This window comes from Podarcis cretensis, assembly GCF_951804945.1.
Source record: "Podarcis cretensis genome assembly, chromosome: 2".
In the NCBI taxonomy this organism is placed as follows: Eukaryota; Metazoa; Chordata; class Lepidosauria; order Squamata; family Lacertidae; genus Podarcis; species Podarcis cretensis.
This window is the reverse complement of record NC_137171.1, coordinates 21363809-21385470: the sequence shown is the minus strand read 5'-3', so window position 1 is coordinate 21385470 and position 21662 is coordinate 21363809. Positions and strand designations below refer to the sequence as shown.

General features: G+C 46.8%; 3 protein-coding genes across 3 annotated transcripts in view; all 3 read right to left on the bottom strand.

Moving 5' to 3' along the window:
- Positions 1-20005, bottom strand: part of TUBA1A (tubulin alpha 1a) — a 95088-nt gene extending 75083 nt beyond the window's left edge. The window contains exon 1 of the mRNA XM_079965547.1: positions 19928-20005. Coding sequence (XP_079821673.1) covers positions 19928-19930 — 3 coding nt within the window. The 5' untranslated portion in view covers positions 19931-20005. The remainder of the gene's footprint in view (positions 1-19927) is intronic.
- Positions 1-20042, bottom strand: part of LOC307210021 (tubulin alpha-1B chain) — a 113752-nt gene extending 93710 nt beyond the window's left edge. The window contains exon 1 of the mRNA XM_079965549.1: positions 19928-20042. Coding sequence (XP_079821675.1) covers positions 19928-19930 — 3 coding nt within the window. The 5' untranslated portion in view covers positions 19931-20042. The remainder of the gene's footprint in view (positions 1-19927) is intronic.
- LOC307210023 (tubulin alpha-1C chain-like) lies at positions 8593-20066 on the bottom strand. The gene is made up of 4 exons (XM_079965551.1): positions 19928-20066; positions 14301-14523; positions 14053-14201; positions 8593-9672 (listed from the first exon to the last, which is right to left on the bottom strand). The coding sequence occupies exons 1-4, from the start codon at positions 19928-19930 to the stop codon at positions 8698-8700; spliced, it is 1350 nt and encodes a 449-aa protein (XP_079821677.1). The 5' UTR covers positions 19931-20066; the 3' UTR covers positions 8593-8697.
- Positions 20067-21662: the final 1596 nt, after the last annotated feature.

Here is a 21662-nt window from a genome sequence, read left to right as displayed (position 1 = left end):
TCTTCCCCTTCGCTCTCCATTTCCTCTCTCCCCTGTGCCTCTGCTCCTGAGCCCCTGACACTAAGATTGACCACCCCCAATGCAACAAGCCCCATAGATATTCTTGACCTTTCTTTACATTATGTGGCTTTATGGATTTGTAAGCGTTGCCTTTGTAACGAAATGCACCAGAAGGTCTGCAAACAGATTGCTTGGCCTTCACTGCAATCTTTATTAAATTGGAGGGAGGCGCTACAACTCTCTGTGAAAGGGCAAATTTGAATCTCATTATATCTAGATACACCGGTTTTGCAGCATTTGGGTGGTGGTAAGGTTTGTGATATTTTGATCACCTTTTTGATGGTTCTAACATTTCACCACTGGAGCACACTGGAGCAAATATGGTCGTCTGTAAAATTTCATTTTTAGTTTATGAAGGAATTCTATATCCTCCAACCATGCTGACGAAGAATTCTACGAAATAGTAGTCAATATCCGGAATCACTGTTCAGTGTTGGACATCATAATTGCTGAATACACAAAACTTCACAGCTTGTCTTTCTTCGTACAAAGTTTGGCACCTCACTTCATTTAAAGATTTTCAGAGACTTTGAGACTAAAGATTTCATTTTGTACTTGTTACGGTTTGAAGCAATTCTGTAAAGATTGTCTATTACATATGTATATGGTCATCGTGTTGCCTAGACATTGCTGACATTCTCTTTGCCACACAGGGGTTTGTTTGGTTACTCCCCTGAGAGCCTGGCACCTGGGTGTCACGCACCCCTAGCACTTATGGGTAAGATGGCCCTGGCTGTTTCATAAGGAGGTGCATGGGCAACATGCCATCTCCCCTCCCACTACAGTAGCACATGGGTTTTATTTTGCATGCCTGTTTTGTTCAGTGGAGGTAATAAAGCTATACACAAGCTCTTTCTGTTGGCAAAGTAAGCCCTGCCAGGGCTACAAGATACAGAACTTAATCTTGGTGAGTAGGTGGGAGATAAATCTCAGTCGCTAGCATTTAACTCCCAGGCTATGCCCTGTTGCTATAAAGACACCAGCCACCCTAGAAAAACGAATCAAATAAAAATAGCTAAAAGGTGACTCTAGAAAAAGTGGGGAAATAGAGCAAAGAAGATGTGCTGAGATCAGTTCTGAAGGCTGTCTCAGAAGCTGATGACTAACTACATACAGAAGTTGCATATTAAGAATGAGAAAGTACAAGTCCTTATTACATGCCGTGATTGAGCTGGAATTAAAACCTGCATTTCCAAAATGTGCTTTTGGAGCCGTATATTGCTGCTCTTTGAAACCCCTTCATTTTTGAGTACTTTTCAGTAAAGTGGTACCTCGGTTCTCAAACTTAATCCGTTCCAGAAGTCCGTTCCAAAACCAAAGCATTCCAAAACCAAGGCGCGCTTTCCCATAGAAAGTAATGCAAAACGGATTAACCCATTCCAGACTTTTAAAAACAACCCCTAAAACAGCCATTTAACATGAATTTTACTATCTAACAAGACCATTGTTCCATAAAATGAAAGCAATAAACAATGTACTGCAGTCACACAATCAATCAATCAATCAATCAATCAATCAATCAGTAGCTGGGTTCCACACAGTCACAAAAACAAAACAAAGAGAGCCGCAAAAACAAAAACGCAAAATAAATAGCAAAAACAGACAAACCTCAGCATAACACTCAAAACAGAAGTGTGGCACTCAAATTGGAAGTGTAACTCTCAAAATGGAGCATGTTCGACTTCCGAAAAAAGTTCACAAACCGGAACCTTACTTCTGGGTTTGCAGTGTTTGGGTTCCAAGTTGTTTGAGTACCAAGGCGTTTGAGAACCAAGGTACCACTGTAGATTTTGTCAGCAGTCTTTCCTGTATTGCTACAAAAGTACCCTAACATCAATGAGTTTGTAGGTTAGGAATGAGGCCTGCAGGACTCCTCTGAGTGTCAAAACAGTTCTGCTTTATTTTTGTCCTTTGCCAGTAAGCTTCCAGTCTGTCCTTTGCAGTGCTTGTTCTAGCCCCAACAAGCAGTGGAATAAATGGATGGGTGCAGGTTGCTAAGTCTGCAACTCGGAATTCAGCCGCCTCTGCATGAGAAAGCAAGCTCCTGCCAAGTGGTTTCTTCCAGACAGCAGGATACTCCAGCAAGGGCGAATCTGAATGGATTACATTAATGACTGCTGCCTCCTTCAGCTTCTGCTGCAGCTGTATCTGCATAAATACAAAAGCATCATTGGACGGACTCCAGTTAGCCATATGTCTGGTTAGATGATATTTTTAACAGTTGCCTCTTTGCTTGCTCCTTCTTACATCCATCTTCCTTTCCTTCACATAGACTGCAGATCCTCCAAGGCTCCCTATTTTCCATCGACAGTCCTGGATTTACAGAAGCCGTCCTGGTTTCTGATTTGATCCTGGAATGTCCCGCTTTTCCTTAAGACGTCCCTATTTTCATTAGAGAAATGTTGGAGTGTATGGAGTTATGCGACCCCCAAGCCAAGGAGATCATTAACTATACAACCCTTAGGAGAAGGCAGCCCTGTAAAGCGAAGTTTTTTTATTGTTTAAAGTTTATATATATATATGTTAGAAGCCGCCCAGAGTGGCTGGGGCAACCCAGTCAAATGGGTGAGGTATTATTATTATTATTATTATTATTATTATTATTATTAAATAGGACGTCCTGATTTTCATCAGAGAAATATTGGAGGCTGTAAAATTGGGTAGATATGTATTCCAGGCATGATAAAGAAGTAAAATTTCTACCCTAAATGACTCTGCCCTAGGATGCAATTAGTGGGATGCAAGTGTTGTTCAACTCAATGTATACATGAGGGGATAATTGCCCAGGAAGTATAAAAGTCACATTTGACTAGACAAAAACGAGGGGTTTAGTAAAAAGGAAGATGAATGGGAAAATCAAGAGCATTAGATTTCCCCATAAGCTATTTGGAAAACCACAAAAATAGCAGACCTTCCACGTGTCCTATTTTCCAAGAATAGTTGTGAATTTACAGAAGTAGTTTCTGATTTGATCCTGGAATATCTCACTTTTCCTTAAAGGTAAAGGACCCCTGAATGTTAAGTCCAGTCGCGGATGACTCTGGGGTTGCAGCGCTCATCTCGCTTTACTGGCCGAGGGAGCCAGCGTACATCTTCCGGGTCATGTGGCCAGCATGACTAAGCCACTTCTGGTGAACCAGAGCAGCGCACGGAAACGCCGTTTACCTTCCCGCCGGAGCGGTACCTATTTATCTACTTGCACTTTGACGTGCTTTCGAACTGCTAGGTTGGCAGGAGCAGGGACCGAACAACGGGAGCTCACCCCGTTGTGGGGATTCGAACCGCTGACCTCCTGATTGGCAAGCCCTAGGCTCTGTGGTTTTAGGACATCCCTATTTGCATCAGATACAGGGACGCAGGTGGCGCTGTGGGTTAAAGCCTCAGCACCTAGGGCTTGCCGATCGAAAGGTCGGCGGTTCGAATCCCTGCGGCGGGGTGCGCTCCCGCTGCTCGGTCCCAGCGCCTGCCAACCTAGCAGTTCGAAAGCACCTCCGGGTGCAAGTAGATAAATAGGGACCGCTTACCAGCGGGAAGGTAAACGGCGTTTCCGTGTGCGGCTCTGGCTCTGGCTCTGGCCAGAGCAGCGATGTCACGCTGGCCACGTGACCCGGAAGTGTCTCCGGACAGCGCTGGCCCCTGGCCTCTTAAGTGAGATGGGCGCACAACCCCAGAGTCTGTCAAGACTGGCCCGTACGCGCAGGGGTACCTTTATCTTTACCTATTTGCATCAGATAAAGATTAGAGGGTATGGAGTTATGCGACCCCTGAGCCAAGGAGATAAATAACTATACAACCTTTAGAAAACATCTGAAAGCAGCCCTGTATAGGGAAGTTTTTTAATGTTTAATGTTTAATTATGCTTTATATATGTTAAATATATATAATATATATTTAACTTATTATATATATATATATCACATATATATATTTAACATATGTTGGGGCAACACAGTCAGATGGGAGGGGTGCAAGTAATAAAATGATTATTATGGAGGAATAGGACATTCCTATTTTAATCAGAGAAATGTTGGAAGGGATGCAATACAGGTTTTTCCTGAAGAATTTGAAGATTATGCTTAAAACATTGATGCTGCTAGTCTTCTCCTCTTTCTGGTGGATATATCTATTCCTTCCATGTTCCTGATGTAGCACTTCACACGCTCTTTCTTCCCTGGCTGGGGTGGGACTCAGGTGCCAAAAAGTCTTGGATTAGCCCTGGGCTGAACGGATAACTTGTCTCTGTCTTCACTGGGAGATGTAGGGCTGATCCTTAGCCTAACTTTCTCATGGAGGGAATTTGAGGAATGAAGGCATGGACGAAAGGTGGAGGCCAACCACTGATCACATTTGTACAATTACGTACATTGGTAGGATTGGCATAAAACTTGTAGTAAAAATTTGAACTATGGATTGACAAAGGATTTATGAGAATGGAGTTATAAAAGAGGTGCAGAGGGGAAAATCATTATATTAAAGTCCACATTGGGGGGGAGGAAGTCAAAAGGGATTATATGTCTATGTATTTAATTTGTTTGATAATGTAAAATAGAAAATTCAAAAATAACATTTATTGTTTTAAAAATTTAAAAGCTATTTTTTAAGGAAAATTGGCAAAAATAACACTGCTGATATCAGTTGCCATAGGTTGATTTTCCTTGACATTTAGCCGATTTCCACCAGGACACTGCTTTCGACTAAAGTATTCCAGGTTTGTCCAATAAATGCAAATGAACCGTTCATCTGTAGCTGGACAAAAGATACCATTTTAAACAATGTGTGTCAGATGGGATGTGTACACTATGGCAGAGATCAGATCCAATTATTTCAGGGTTTGAGTGTGGAAATGCTAAGCAAACTACAAATGCCTAATGCAGGCTTCCTCAACCTTGGCCCTCCAGATGTTTTTGGCCTACAACTCCCATGATCCCTAGCTAACAGGACCAGTGGTCAGGGATGATGGGAATTGTAGTCTCAAAACATCTGGAGGGCCGAGGTTGAGGAAGCCTGAGTTAGATGGAGAAGGCGAGGACGACGAGTTATTGGAAGACACTGGAGAAGAAGTGGTGAGAGCAGAACATTTGACACAAGGCTGAATCAGGAGAAACTTGAGGAAAACAAGGAGAGGGCATAACCACCAGTGCAAAAGCATTGTGTCACTGGAGAAGGGGGGAAGTTAAGGAAGGAAGGAAGGGTGGGAGATTTGGGGTGGGGGATGAAAGGGGTTGGGCAGGAAATGAATGAATTCCTGTAATCTTAATTGACTTTTTTGTTGTTTTTTTAGTAAATCAATTTGAAAACGTTTGGCCACAAATAGGAGGTTTAACGATCCAACAAACTCAATCACAGGGGCAAGTAAATAAAGAGTAGGAATAAATTTCTTTGCCACATCCGAATCAAGAGAGGTCATGCGAGGTCTGGACCAGTGCCTAGACTCAGAGGTGGGCTGCGTGATGGCCAGCAACAGGGTCTGAATCCTGCCAAGCTGGAAGCGCTGTGGGTGGCCAGTTAGCCAGTTTGGATCATTTGGTCCACGGGCTGCTTTGAGCGACATGCTACTCCCTCTGACGGAACACGTTCACAGGCTGAGGGTGCTCCTAGATGACCTCAGGGGCGAGGAAGACCTTTTCCTCCCCCACCCCCATATTTTTTTATTAAATTTTCTGTTTTACATTTTAGAATACAGTGGCACCTCGGGTTACAAACGCCTTGGGTTACAAACACTTTGGGTTACAAACTCTGCTAACCCGGAAGTAGTACCTCGGGTTAAGAACTTTACCTCAGGATGAGAACAGAAATCGCGCAGCGGCAGCAGGAGGCCCCATTAGCTAAAGTGGTACCTCAGGTTAAGAACAGTTTCAGGTTAAGAACAGATCTCCGGAATGAATTAAGTTCATAACCAGACGTACCACTGTATTCCTTTTAAACAACAGTGACTTCCCTTCTCTTTCCATTTTGCGTAACATAAATCCCTGCATATTTTATATAAACTAAACCATTCAGTATTCCATTATTCCATGCATCAAAACTTATTTACACTGTTGAATTTATCTTATTGCTGCCAGCGTTTTCATATGTACACATTTTCCCCCATATATTCAATAAATATTTTCCAATTTTCTTTAAACATATGTTCTTCTGGTTCTCTTATTCTATATGTTGGAATAGGTGCAGCTTGCAGACCTATCAGCTTAAGTCTCCATTCTTCTTTAGTTGGGACTTTGCTCGTTTTTCATTTTTAGGGATAACAAACCAGTGGCATACATAAATAACCTTTTTTGACACCTGGGAATTTCCATCTGAATTATCCCCAACAAAAAGCACTCTGGTGTTGTTTGGTTTTTTTTGGAAAGGTACTTTTAAACATTTTTTTCAGTTAACTATGAATTATTTCCCAATACAGTGATACCTCATGTTGCGAACTGTCCCCCTTACGAATTCTTTGGGTTGCGCGCTCCACTAACCCGGAAGTAGGTGCCCCTTCTTGTGAACTTTGCCCCGGGATGTGAGTGGAAATTGCACTCCGGCGGCGCAACAGCAGTGGGAGGCGCCATTAGGAAAAGCGCACCTCATGTTATGAGCGGTTTCCAGTTATGAACAGACCTCCGGAACAGATTAAGTTCGCAACTGGAGGCACCACTGTTCTCTTTTAAAGGTCTACCATGTATGATAGAATGTACCCTCAGTCTCATTGCATCTCCAGCACTTATCAGAGTCAGTTTTATAGATCTTAGCAAGTCTACTCGGGAGTTAGATACCATCTGTATATCATTTTCAGGTAGTTCTCCTTCCAAGGAATAACATACTGTAAACTTCAGAAGGCTTTTCCAAAGTTTCTCCCAGAGATTAAAATCGATATTATGTCCTGCATCTATTGCCCAATGTTTCATAGAGGCTTTGACAAGCTTGTTTCTTGTTTCCCAATCTAAGAACAGATTGTACATTTTAGATAAAAGTTTCTTTTGTAGAAGTTCTTTTTCAAATTGTGAGCTTTGGTCCAAAATAATAATAATAATATATTTTTTCCTATTTTAAACATTTCATGTAACTGATGATATTGTAGCCAGTCTATGAAATGGCTCCTTACACTTTCCATTGATTTCAGTTTAGGTTCCCCCTCTGTAAAGTATAGCAATTCCCTGTAAGTTGCCCACTATCCATATTAACTCTCTTAATTGTAATAGCCTTAATAGCAGACAGTGGTGTAGCGTGGGGGGTGTAGGGGGGGCCGGGCGCACTCGCAGCTCTCTGCCCCTACCTGGCTCACTCAGGGTTAAGGTAAAGGTACCCCTGCCCGTACGGGCCAGTCTTGGCAGACTCTGGGGTTGTGCGCCCATCTCACTTAAGAGGCCAGGGGCCAGCGCTGTCCGGAGACACTTCCGGGTCACGTGGCCAGCGTGACATCGCTGCTCTGGCGAGCCAGAGCCGCACACGGAAACGCCGTTTACCTTCCCGCTGGTAAGCGGTCCCTATTTATCTACTTGCACCCGGAGGTGCTTTCGAACTGCTAGGTTGGCAGGCGCTGGGACCGAGCAGCGGGAGAGCACCCCGCCGCAGGGATTCGAACCGCCGACCTTTCGATCGGCAAGCCCTAGGCGCTGAGGCAGGGGTACCTTTACCTTTACCTTATGGCACTAAGGAACAAATGGGACGCAAGTGGCGCTGTGGGTTAAACCACAGAGCCTAGGGCCTGCTGATCAAAAGGGCAATGGGTGAGCTCCCGTTGCTTGGTCCCTGCTCCTGCCAACCTAGCAGTTCAAAAGCACATCAAAGTGCAAGTAGATAAAAAGGTACCGTTCCGGCGGGAAGGTAAAACCGTGTTTCTGAACGCTGCTCTGTTTTGCCAGAAGCGGCTTAGTCATGCTGGCCACATGACCCAAAAGCTGTATGCTGGCTCCCTCGGCCAGTAAAGCGAGATGAGCGCTGCAACCCCAGAGTCGGTCATGACTGGACCTAACGGTCAGGGGTCCCTTTACCTTTATTACTGGGCTATTGCTTTTATTTTTATTTTCTATACTGTGATCTTTTTATGTGAAGTGGCCTGAGACCTCCAGGTATAGGGCAGTATATAAATTCAACAAATAACAAGAGAAATGCAATTAACTTGTCTGTGGGACGCAGTCCGGCAGGGACTGATATAGGATGCAATCCTCGTTCTCTGGGCGACATGGGATACATGCCTGCACCATTTTATATGCCCCTTTTCTGCTCTTTTAGATGTGGCAGCTATTTTGTCAAGCCACACTGCCAAGGCAGCCATCATGTGTTATGCCCTCTCCACCACCAGCACACCCAGTTGTTGACCGACACCCATGGGACTTTGAGTTCCAAATGTGCCTGCCTGTTCCCATTGTAGCCAGCCAGACACTGACGGGAAGCCCACAAACAGGGACAGGGGCATAATAGCCCTTTCTCGCTCGTGTTCCTCAGCAACAGGGCACAGACACATGGTCTCCAATGCTGAATCTTGGACCCAGGCCTACAACTCAGAAGGACAGGGCACGGTTTGTTCTATAAAGAAAGAAACAAGACTGCTTTCAGCTAAACGTTTTGTTTAATGAGTCTAACACAATGGGCAGCAGAAGGCATCCAGAAGGAGACAGGAGCGAGAAGTAGAAAACAAACGGATACAAACAAAAATCAGTATTCTTCGCCCTCGTCATCCCCATCGGCACTGTCTGCCCCAACCTCCTCGTAATCCTTCTCTAGGGCAGCCATGTCCTCCCGGGCCTCCGAGAACTCGCCTTCCTCCATCCCTTCCCCAACGTACCAGTGGACAAAGGCACGCTTGGCATACATCAGGTCAAACTTGTGGTCCAGGCGAGCCCAGGCCTCAGCAATGGCTGTGGTGTTGCTCAGCATGCAGACGGCACGCTGCACTTTGGCCAGGTCGCCCCCGGGGACCACCGTGGGGGGCTGGTAGTTGATACCAACCTTGAAACCGGTGGGGCACCAGTCCACAAACTGGATGCTACGTTTGGTCTTGATGGTGGCAATAGCAGCGTTGACGTCTTTGGGGACGACGTCCCCACGGTACAACAGGCAGCAGGCCATGTATTTACCGTGACGAGGGTCACATTTCACTAATTGGTTGGCCGGCTCAAAGCAAGCGTTGGTGATCTCTGCTACCGTCAGCTGTTCATGGTAAGCTTTCTCGGCAGAGATGACTGGGGCGTAGGTGGCCAGGGGGAAGTGGATTCGGGGATAGGGCACCAGATTGGTCTGGAATTCTGTCAGGTCTACATTCAGGGCCCCGTCAAATCGCAGGGAGGCTGTGATGGAGGACACAATCTGGCTGATAAGGCGGTTGAGGTTGGTGTAAGTGGGGCGCTCAATGTCGAGGTTCCTGCGGCAAATGTCATAGATGGCCTCGTTGTCTACCATGAAGGCGCAGTCGGAGTGCTCCAGGGTGGTGTGGGTGGTCAGGATGGAGTTGTAGGGCTCGACGACAGCTGTGGAGACTTGGGGAGCTGGGTAGATGGAGAACTCTAGCTTGGACTTCTTGCCATAGTCAACGGACAGGCGCTCCATCAGCAAGGAGGTGAACCCAGAGCCGGTGCCCCCACCAAAGCTGTGGAAGACCAGGAAGCCCTGGAGACCTGTGCACTGGTCGGCCTGTTGGAAAGAGAGAGGTTTTAAAAGATTCTCACAAGTCCTGACAAGGTCTTGCTGAAAAGCCTGCTTAGTCACTTAATACGGAGGCTACTGGCGGGTTGGAGAGAGTAAGAGCCCACTTTTCACGAGATCATACAGCAGAAGGCAGTCTCTGCAGAAGGCTCCTAGGCAGTGCAGCAGAGACTTCTGAATGGGATAAAGGAGAGCGGGACAGAGACACTGAGACTCAATTAATACTATGTCCCTGTACCTTCCAGACAACTATGGCCTGTAATTCAAGGGCTAGATCTTATACTGAGTACATCTCAACCATTAAATGCCCCTTCTTAGACCAACTGGTCCTGGTAAATTAATGCCTATGCTACTCCTGCCCCAGCTCTTAGCTTTGGAGGACAGATCAATCTGACCGCAGAAATCATTGCATGATCACACCACCTCCTCTGCTACTGGGGGTGTGGAGAGAGCAAAATCCAATTTCCTTGAAGATGGCATATTCCCCCCGGTAGCCAACGTAGTGTCCTCCAAAGGCTGTGGGGTCTATCTCCCATCAACCCAAGCAGTCTTGGCACTCACCGCCTTGTGAGGTGGTAAGCAATGATGGGGATTGTAGTCTATCAACGTCCGGAGGTCACCATGCTAGCTAACTCTGTTGTAGCAGAAGATAATCCCAGTGCAGTGCCCCATGGACCTTTGCTTCTTTGATCCTAACACTAATTCAATAATTTAAGATCACAACACAAGGAGACTATTCCTTAAGATTATCTCCTTCCTCTCTTTTGTTCAACTTGGGAGTTACCAACCTGAGCAACATCCAAAATTGGGACAAAGGGGCTGAAACAAATTATCTTTTGCACCCCATTGGGTCCATCTGCATAAGGCATGGATGGGAACCCATGGCTCCCATACATTGCTGGACTCAAATTAAAATAGCTCATGGTCTGGGATGACAGGGACATTTTTGCTTAACCATTTCCAGAAGGCCAAAGCTTCCTCACCCATGAAGTAAGGAATGGTATTAATCAAAGTCTCCCTCTGAACAATGCTCATTTTACAGGAGAAGACCACTGAAGCCACGAGGTAAGCCATGAAGCATGTGAATGATAATAATTCTTAGAGCTGCGGTTTATATAAGGCACCAGGACCCTCGTACCTACGGGACCGCCCCACGGAGAGCCTCAAGGTCCATAAATAGCAACACCCTAGAAGTCCTGGGCCCTAAGGAAGTTAGATTAGCTTCAACCAGAGCCAGGGCCTTTTCAACACTGGCTCCGGCCTGGTGGAACGCTCTGCCTCATGAGACCAGGGCCCTGCAGGATCTGATTTCTTTCCGCAGGGCCTGTAAGACAGAGTTGTTCCTCCTGGCCTTTGGCTTGGAGCCAATTTGATTCCCTCCTCCTCTTTTTTCTTTTCCCTTTCTCCTGTGATGAGGCTGCATTTTAATATTTTAATGTTGTATTTTAATTTTGTTTTTAAGTTGTATTCGTTCAACTTGTTTTTATTATTGCTTGTTAGCCCCCCTGAGCCCAGCCATGGCTGGGGAGGGCGGGGTATAAATAAAAATTATTATTATTATTATTATTATTATTATTATTATTATTATTAAAATTAAATCATGAAGCCCCATTTTAGAGCTAGAGATCAATGAGTCTCAGCAATCTCCAACTTCCTGGGAAAAGGCAACTACGCTTATGATTGCCTATAAAAGCATGTTACCAGCCCCTCACCTCAATACGACAAGCAGATTAACAGCTTGACTGCATGCATTTTTACTCAGTTATTGTTCTTTAGCCTTAAAGGAACAGGGTGCCTATCAGCCTATGCAGAGCAGTTTCCCCTCCAAATATTTATGAGAAACTACAGCCTGTACAATCCTACCTCTTCAACTCTTGCTAAAGATAAAGAGCAGAGCTGACAGTCTCCCATACAGATAAGCCCAAGAGCTTTTATCTTCAGAAACTCAATGCCACTCCTGGCTTCCTTAAACTGTACAAATCCCCACCCCCACAACTCTCTGTGCTTGTTTTATTTCCATAGGCTGAAAGATTAGAATTTAAATAACAAGGTTCCTGTGAGCACATTCTCAGCCTAGGAATTTTATTTTCCCATGACTAGAGCTATACAGAGAACTCTTCCACTTTACACAAAGCTCTATTTCTGCTTTTCTAACCAAGCAATTCTTTCTTTGGCTGGCATCCAAGTAAATAATTATGCGAGCGGAAAAGCTTTGGCTTGCGCAATGGAACTCGCCCCTTCCCCCCATGCGCACCCCAAAATAAGAACCACGTGGCTTGAGGAACCCCTGGAACAGTTTCTGTGGGGTGAAAAGGGGAGGGAAGTCTCATTGTGAAAGTGTTCTGCTTAAGCTAGGGGTTACTTAGTACTACTTTGGATATTATTCCTTTGCTATTCGTGGAGTCGGTGTGTGGGAGATCCCACCTGCAAGTGAAACGGAACAAAGGCTCATTGAAGAGCTGCCACCAAGCTCCAGGAGAAGCAGAGAAAACAGAAGCACGGCTTCATACAGGCAAAAAGAACCAAAAACTTGAGATTAAGCAGCAAAAAAGAAAAGACTCCAATTTGTGTGGCCACCCCCCCCCAATAAGATGCACACCTTTGCTTGGAATATTGTGCATGTAGCGATGGGGAAAAGCATTCCCAAATGCATTCTAGGACTAGAGACCACAGGCTTCCCCTCACAAAAATCCACTCCAGGTTTTTCCTGCAAGCCCAATTTTGGCAGCTGTAGAGTGACATTCCTCTCTTGCCTGCCAAGATCAAAGAATTTGCCTTCTGAGGCTGTATGAGGGCAGGCAGGGGAGGAGAACCACTGCACATTCAGATTTGGAGTTGGGGTTTTTTAAGTCTATCTCAAGCATCCTTTCCTTTGTCTTTAGAAGATCCTGTGAAGACCACCTTCCCAGCAGCAAGAATACTCATTGCAAAGTACTGGAAGACACAAGACTTGCCCACACTGGAAGAGTGGCAGACGCAATTGATAGACTATATGGAACTGGCTGAAATGACTGGCAGAATCCGAGACTTGGGAGAAGAAACAATGGAAGAGGACTGGAAGAAGTTTAAGGATTATCTACAAAAATATTATAAGTTGTATGAATGTTAAGTATTTGCACGATTTAGAAAATACCAGCTCCAGCAAATAGGCTTTGTAAAATAGAAAATTAAGTTATAAGTAAGAAAAGGTCAAAATTTAAGGCAATATTTGGTTTAATTTTAAGGTATGAGCAATTGATAAAAATTAGTTTAAATTTAGAAGTATAATATTTGGAAAGTACAAAATAAGGTATGAAATAAGGTAATAATTTGCTGACATATTGATTATAAATAACGCAGGGTAAGGAGACGCGAGGAAGTCCAGCTAGTTATATAAGAAAAGTTATATTGAATGGTTGGTTATATTTTTCTCTTTTTATTATGTATTTTTGAAAATTTAATAAAATATTTATATATATATAAAAAAAGACCACCTTCCCGCAGTAAGCTTTTCAGGAAACCACACAACAGAAGACTCTTCAGAAGGCTCCTAGGCAGTGCAGCATGGGATGAAGGAGAGGGGGACAGAGACACAGAGCCTCGCTTCACACTATGTCCCCTGTAGCTTCCAGACAACTATGGCCTGTTAATTCAAGGGCTAGACCTTATATGGAGGACAACTCAACCATTAAATGCCCCTTCTTAGACCAACTGGTCCTGCTAAATTTATGCCTATGCTACTCCTGCCCCAGCATTTGGCTATGGAAGACAGATCAAAATGACTGCACAAATTATTGCATGATCACACTACTACCTCTGCTATCCTAAGCTCTTTGGGGAAAAGCAGCATACGTTGCATGTGAAGTATTAATTAGCAGCAGTGTACAACTGAGTATGCAATTTATTCTTGCCTTTAAGAGGGTGAAGGAAAACGGCAGGCTTGCACAAACAGTACAGGCAGGGAGGACCTGCTCAAAAGTTTAACACAGCTTGTTTAACATGTTGCAGTGGGAGAAGTGGGGGGTGTCAGGATCCCCCCTTTGCCATTCCATTCCCCTCTCCCCTTTGCTTTTATATTTTCTCCTCCTAGCACATAGAATTCTATGGACTCCAAGCACACTCAGTCCTCACTTATCAATTTTGGAGGGTCCACATTTATCCTTTTTTTAAAGGGTTTTGTCTATTTCTGAAAAGCTGGCCTTTCCCTGTAAACATGGGCAGTGCTTTTTCTTGCTACAACCATGCTCACAGCCAGAACAGAGGAAACAAGGAGGAACATATTAAAGAAATGTCCTTCCCCCATTTATAATGGGTGTTTTTGTGAAACATCTTTCCTGTTGTGTTTAGAAGCCCCTTCCCCAGTCTCGCAGACTGCAGACGTCAACTCACCAGTTTCCGTATCCTGTCAAGGACCAAGTCAATGATCTCCTTGCCAATGGTGTAGTGGCCCCTGGCATAATTGTTGGCAGCATCCTCCTTGCCAGTGATGAGTTGCTCAGGGTGGAAGAGCTGGCGGTAGGTGCCAGTGCGCACCTCATCTGCGGAGAGAAGCAAGTGGAAGCATCAAGACCTCTGGCATCCCTTCTGTAGACACAAAACATAGCTAGAAAGCTATTAGAAGTGCCTTGTTTGCTCACCAATCACAGTTGGTTCCAAGTCCACAAAGACAGCCCTGGGCACGTGCTTTCCAGCTCCCGTCTCACTGAAGAAAGTGTTGAAGGAGTCGTCTCCTCCCCCAATGGTCTTGTCACTGGGCATCTGCCCATCAGGCTGGATGCCATGTTCCAGACAGTAGAGCTCCCAGCAGGCATTGCCAATCTGGACTCCGGCTTGGCCAACGTGGATGGAGATGCACTCACGCTGCAAAGAGAAGCAGTTAAAATGAATGCATACATCCTTCTTCAATGCAGACACACACACCCCACAGACCTGGAACTCCAATGTTATTTTAAATCCCCCATTCTTACCGCTGCGTCTTAAGTGTGAGTTTAGAGCCTGCCTTCAGAACTGCAGAAAGGAATGAAGTGATATATCTAGAGCAGTTTGTGCATGCACACACTGACTGAGCAAAGACGTACTAGTCAGTAGTGGTGCTGCAGTCTAAACCACTGAGCCTCTTGGGCTTGCCGATCAGAAGTTAGGGGTTCAAATCCCGGTGATGGGGTGATCTCTTGTTACTCGGTCCCACCTCCTGCCAACCTAGCAGTTTGAAAGAACACCAGTGCAAGTAGATAAATAGGTACCGCTGTAGCGGGGAGGTAAACAGCATTTCCATGCGCTCTGGTGTCCTGTTGCTCCAGAAGTGGTTTGGTCATGCTGCCACATGACGCAGAAAGCTGTCTGTGGACAATAGCTGGCTCTCCTGGCCTGAAAGCGAGATGAGCTCTGGAACCCCATAGTCACCTTTGACTGGACTTAACCATCCAGGGGTCCTTTAACTTTTCCTAGTCTACTAGGAAGTAAGCAGCTAATGAATTGCCCACAATGCAATGTCATCATCCCCAAGGCAGAGCTGCCATGGGACAGCTCGGAATAAGCCATCCCCCATCCTGCCCCACTTCTGTGGCCTCAAACTTGCAGAATTCAAAGTGTGTTTCTAGAAATTGTGCTTTAATCACAGATTTTTAGAACACTGTATGCCAAAGACCCAGAAACCGGAATGCAAAGAAAATCCATTGCCTAGGAAATAAGACATGTGGAAAATTCACTCACTTTCTTAAAGCTAAGCTGATAATACTGGGGAGTCATTTAAAGTTGTCCACATGCCAGTCTGTTGTGACTTTAATCCATTTTTTGATGATTGATAAGGAGAATGTGGCTTGTGACAGCTTTGGAAGCCAACAGCTTTTACCCAGAAACTGTTGGTGAAAACGAATTCTCCCCCATCATCCTATCTGAAGAGAAGGGAACTCTTAAACGAGACGCCAGCACCTACAGAATGGGATATCTCATTTTTCCTTTAGAAAGGGCAGGCCTTTGTGATGTCTAAAATGTACAAGATGTTGGAATGAGAGACAAAACATAAACTGGGCAATAGGTATTTGTCATAATGTAGAAATGGAAGCACGGGAATAATTATGGAATACGGATATAAAATTTACAGTATGTTATGGTTTAAGAGAAAATTCTATGAAAATGTTATATAGATGGCACCTAGTACAGGCATATCCAGCTCTCTAGAGACTGCGATCTACTCCCATTGCCCACAGTTGTTGAGCTTTTTTGGGGGGAGTGCCCCGAGTCTCTCACCCCTAAAAACACTGGCCCTGAAGGATCTTCACTGGCTCCCAGTTCAAAGTGTTGGTGACTTTTAAAGCCCTAAAGGCTTCGGCCCAGTATACCTGAAGCAGTGTCTGCACCCCCATCGTTCAGCCCGGACAATGAGGTCCAGCACCAAGGGCCTTCTGGCAGTTCCCTCCATGCGAGAAGTGAGGTTACAGGGAACCAGGCAGAGGGCCTTCTTGGTGGTGGTGCCGCCCTGTGGAACACCCTCCCATCAAATGTCAAACAAACAACTATCTGACTTTTAGAAGACATCTGAAGGCAGTCCTGTTTAGGGAAGTTTTTAATGTTTGACATTTCTTTATGTTTTCATATATGCTGGAAGCTGCCCAGTGGCTGGGAAAACCTAGCCAGATGGGTGGGGAACAACAACAACAACAACAACAACAGGGACAGTAGTCATTGCAGTTTATTTGTACAGTGGTACCTCGGGTTAAGTACTTAATTCGTTCTGGAGGTCCATTCTTAACCTGAAACTGTTCTTAACCTGAAGCACCACTTTAGCTAATGGGGCCTCCCGCTGCTGCCGTGCCGCCGGAGCACGATTTCTGTTCTCATCCTGAAGCAAAGTTCTTAACCCGAGGCACTATTTCTGGGTTAGTGGAGTCTGTAACCTGAAGTGTATATAACCCAAGGTACCACTGTATTTTCCACAAGTGAACTCCCAGTATTTGGAAGCCTGAAGCGTTATATAGAACCGCAACAATCTTGTCCCTTCTTAAGCTTCATAAACCTACTTGAACATGCAGACAGTGAGATAAATGAGCAGGAGAGACAGACGGAAGTGTGAGGTAATAGTCTTGTCCCCTGGGTAGGAAAGAGGTCCTACCTCGGACTAGCCAGATGAGCTTGACCAAGGGTATGCAATAGGACCAACCGATTCCCTACACGACAACACTAACTCAACCCTGAAGCACCAATTGTATGCAAGACACTGTTACTCATTCCTAATCGGCACTGCAGGCTTTGGGTGTGACTCAAACAACCCAGTGCCTGTTGACTCATTGTGTCTGCTGCAGCAGCACAATGTATCCCCCCCGGACTATAAAATCTGTATAGTATCACATTTTGCCTCATGCTTTAGGTTACACAAACGCAGCAAATACAGAGTTGCCATATTTCAAGAGTAAAAACCAGCACACCCTGAAAGTTGTCGAGTGGTGGTGTTTTTTTTGAAACCACTGAAATTTTTGAACTATCCAGGACAAAGCAGCCCTAGCAAATATAACTTTCTTTTTGATAGGAGAATCAGGGGGTTATGGGTCCTAATGTTGGGGGGAGCAACTGCAACACCCATGACTACAGGCACTGTGCTCAAAGTTGTTCCATTGGTCAAAAGGACTAAGGCCTAGATATTATAGGAGTGCTGGAGTTTAAGAGAGACATGGTCCCTAGCCTGCTCATGCTTGCTTCTTCGGATAGCTCATCCAGATGCTAATGAGTTGATGTTTCAGAGCCAGCTCTTTTGAACTCCCAACAGGATTTGGCTTGTTTTAGCTAGTTGCTGCCAGCTAAGTGAAAACGTAGCAAGAGCTAGGCAGAAGAGGCCCAAGGCCTCACCCCACCAAAGCAGGCAATTGAGTGCTAGGCAACTGAGCCCCATTATCCTTCCCACAGCGCAAACAAGGGGGAGGAGAGCAAGGAGGAGATTTGGTTTCAAGTCCTGTGCATTATTAGGTAGCCTCAGTTTCTGGAACCCAGAACACTAGGATCAGGGTTCCAAAGGGGGTTAATGTGGCTCTCCGACAAGTTGTGGGGCACAGAGAAAGATTTCGCACAGGGCTCCAGGTTTACCAACAGGCAGTGTGCAAGACAGGGAGGCAAACAAAAGCAAACCAGAGAAGCTTTGTTTCTCATAGTGTTCCCCATAAGTGTTCTACAAAGGCAACACAGATAGTAGGCAGGTGAGAGGCAGTGCCACTCCTTGGATCAACTGCAAGGTGGGAGACTTGGGGCTGGGGGGGCAATGCCCCATTTGCCCTGGGGATCAGACTCCACTGCCAACAGCTGGTGGTAACTTTTTCATGATATCTGGTGCAAGGATACACCCTTAATTTCCTCCAGTTATTCAGATTTGAAACAAATCCAGTTTTATTGCAAGGATACACCCTTAATTTCCTCCAGTTATTCAGATTTGAAACAAATCCAGTTTTGTTGCCAGGCTCCAGTTACTCAGATTTAACACAAAAAATTAAAAGTCTACTCAACAGCTCGGTTTTGAGTAAGCTCTTAATATAAAAACAACTGGCGCTGGAAGTGCATCTTTGTATTTCAACTGAGCTGTTATGCCTTTTGAAGATCTGTCCCTCCTAACTCACTTTGGCTGAACACGCCTTGCTTTCCAGCAACTTTTAAGCCATTTTGCCCTGCCTGCTGGTAGCTGGACATTATGCAATGCCACATAATGCCCTGTCTATGCAGTAGCTATTTGCCAGAGCCAAGCTTTGCAGCTGGCAAGTTCAAACTTGGTCACTTTTGCTTTCAAGATGCGACCCAACCCCAAAAAGCATGACCTTGCCTAAGGATGCCTCTTAAGCGCAACCTAAGCCGCTTAGCCTGGCTGATTTGCAATGGGCATTTGGGGACAAGTGTGTGTGTTTTTTATTTTTTCTTGCATGGGGGTGGGGGGCAGGATTGGTTTGCAGCGTTTCCTTCTTTTGCCAACAGGCAAATGAAGTGCACAAGGTTCTGCGTTCAACCGCCCCGGGGAAATGACGCAACAAGCTGGTTATTCAACAAGGCTCTTCCCGCGCGTTCTCTCTGGCGGGCTGCTCTCCTTGGACTCTCGGCTTTCCAACTCTGCTTGGAAGAAGTGACTCAACACGTAGTTAAGGAAGCAAGAAAAAAAGTTCTGGGCATGGGCGTAACCAGGAATTTTGTGGGGCGGGGGAGGCAGGCCTTTTGTCAGGGGGACAAAACCTACGTGATTCGTCACTTAAGTATTTCTATTGTTTTGCTTGATCTGGGGGGCGGGCAGCTGCCCTCACCTACCCCCCCCCCACGCACATGGGTGTGGAAGAGGCTGCCATGCCGGGCTCAAGCGGCCACATCCTGCTGCTTAAAGTTCCGGAAGCACGCTTCCGGAGGATTTTTGGCAAATGACCTTGTGTTCCATAGGCCCATTTCCCAGAAAGGGTAAATCGAGGCGCACAGAGACTATTCAGATATTCTCATCGCCTAGTTTGGTAGCGACTGGACTAAGCAACGCACCCTAGAACCCGCTTCTGGCACTGATCCTAACAAGCCCCGTAGAGACGCAATTGAATCCCAACCACCCCCCCCCCAAAAAAATTATCAGAACCCGGGCAAATGAGGCAACTTATGCTTCTAAATGGCGCGCTAAGGGTTAAAGAGACGAATAAGGCCATTTAGGGGATTTTCCTACACCAAGGAAGCTGGGCGTCCCACCGCGTGCGCGCAAGCTTCAGGCCAATCGCTCCCTTCACTCCCCCAACCCATTGTGCGGAAACTACTCCGGCAACGCTCCTCCGGATGTGCGCACACGCAGCCAAGCGGACACGTGTCTCCGCGGCGCGATTTCCTACACGCGGAAACGCAAGGCTCTTCCCGGGAGCCGGGGGGTGGCGCCCCACCCCGAGATGGAGCTCCTCCAGGGACAACGAGGGAGAAGAAGGCATCGCTGCCTCGCCAGCGCCTTTTGGCCCCCATCCGCTCCTCGACAGCCGCGTCCCGGGAGCCCCGATCTGGCTACCGACACCCGCAGGGCGCAGCTCCCTCGCCTCACACCCCATGGCCCTGGATGCCCGAGCACCCACAAAATTCCCCGTGGAGAGCACCCACTCATCTGGGTGCCAGAGCCATGCACGTCGCATGGGCATCCACGGCCCCGGGCCCCCACGCTTGGGGGGCCAAGTTGGCACCGCTGCACCCCACCCAGCCTCGCTTTCCTGCTCCCCAGGCGCGATCCCCGGCGAAACCATTGTCTCCAAGCCGCCTCCTCCTCCTCCTCCTCGCTACTTACCATGTTTCCTCGACGGCAAGGAAGCAACAAAACAACGAAGCGGGAGGAGGAGGAGGAACCGAGTCTTCCTCACTAGTCGACCCGTTGAGGGAGCCGCCGGTGAGCCAAAACTTCGTCCGAACTGCGGGATGGGTTGGGGCGGGGCCTTTTATAGGGCTGGGAACCGTGTCGTCGGCAGCAGGGGCGGGGCTTGGCGGAGGGAGAAGGAGGCGCCCTACCCCGCCCCTTCACCGGCCCCTGATTGGCGGGTTCGAATTTCCCGAAAAGTGAAGGCGGGCGGGCCAGCGAATGAGGAGGGGAGAAGCGGCTACCGCCATGAATGGAGGGGGGGGAGGACAAGGACCCCGCTTTTCACAGAGGAATTCATAGGAGCCAAGGGTAGAGCAGCTGCCCCCTTTATAGATCAATAAAAACACTTAACTAAGGTTCTGTGCCCCCCCCACCAAAAATTTGGCCCTCCAACAAAATATCTGAGCCCCCCCCAATTGATGGCAGGGGTGCCAACTTGAATAGCTTGAATAAAATAAAACATCGATCACGTGGCATGGTGCAGGCACACCATTTGAATGGCAATGCCTATAAACTGGGGTGGGGGGCCTAAACCCCTTAAATATTTTACTGAAGTGGGTCCGGAAACCCCTCGGCCCCTAAGAGTGGGCTCCTATGGTTGATGGACATTGCCATTCAAATAGTGTGCGTGCACCGTGCCACGTGATCGAGGATGTGAGGCGGGGCTTACCTGGTCCCCCCCCCACTCCAAATGTTTCATTCAAGTACGTTTGCCATATTTCAAAAAAGTAAAAACCAGGTCGCCCCCAAAACCGTCGAGCTTTTTCTTACCAAAGCACTTTAAAAACCCCGCGATTTGTCAAAGATCCAGGACAAAGATGCGCTTTTTAGAGATCCCCACCCTCCGGTCAACCCCCCCCCCCCACCGTAATGTCCGGGGCGATCCGGACGTGTGACAGCCTTACTTTAAGTAGGCAACCCCCCCCCCCCCACCATATAGTTGTTCCAAAAGTGGAAGCCTGTTTATTTTGAAACTCAATTCGTGGGGCTTAACAGACCGTTATTCTTCCGGCAGGCAATTAAATGTGTTGGACAAAAAGCGACCCGCCCCTGCGCAAGTTGCGCAAAATGCGCGTTGCGCCCTCGCTCTTCCCGCCGGTATCTATTTCCTGCTGCGCCCCATTGGTAGTGATGCGTGCGGGATGTGGGGTGGGGGGCAGCGCATGGGCGTAGCCAAGGGGGGGGGTCGGGAGGTGCATCTGCCCCCCCCCCCAAATAATCAATAAAAATCAGTAAAACCACACAGCTGAAATTCTGCCTTCTCCTAGCAAAAAGCTTTCTCCCCCCCCCCCAACAAAGGACCTGCCCTCCCCCCAACAAAAATCCTGGCTACGCCCATAGGGCAGCTACGGGGGATGGAGATCCGGAAGGGGTGATGAATGAGGTAATTGAGGGAGGAGCCCAAGAAGAACAACGAAGGAGGAATCAGCCGGGTTGGGAACAGCTGGCGAGCGACAGTTTCCCGCGATTCCTGCTTCGGAAATGCCGGCGCTGCACATTCCAGAGGGAAAGCCCTGCTGGTGCGCTACAACGAAAGACACACACACAAAGATGGGTGGGAAGAGGATCGTGACGCATCGGAGCAGCGCATCTCAAACTTTTTTCCCCTGTGCGCCGCACTTTCAGAATAAAAAATAGATTTTTTTTCTTTAATTGCTAAAGAAAT

Excerpts from the sequence above, each read along its gene's own strand:
- LOC307210023 (XM_079965551.1), bottom strand. Across the intron at positions 14,202-14,300 it reads CTTGGAACCAACTGTGATTG|ATGAGGTGCGCACTGGCACC; the intron begins GTGAGCAAACAA and ends TTCTCTCCGCAG. Across the intron at positions 9,673-14,052 it reads TTGACAGGATACGGAAACTG|GCCGACCAGTGCACAGGTCT; the intron begins GTGAGTTGACGT and ends TCTTTCCAACAG.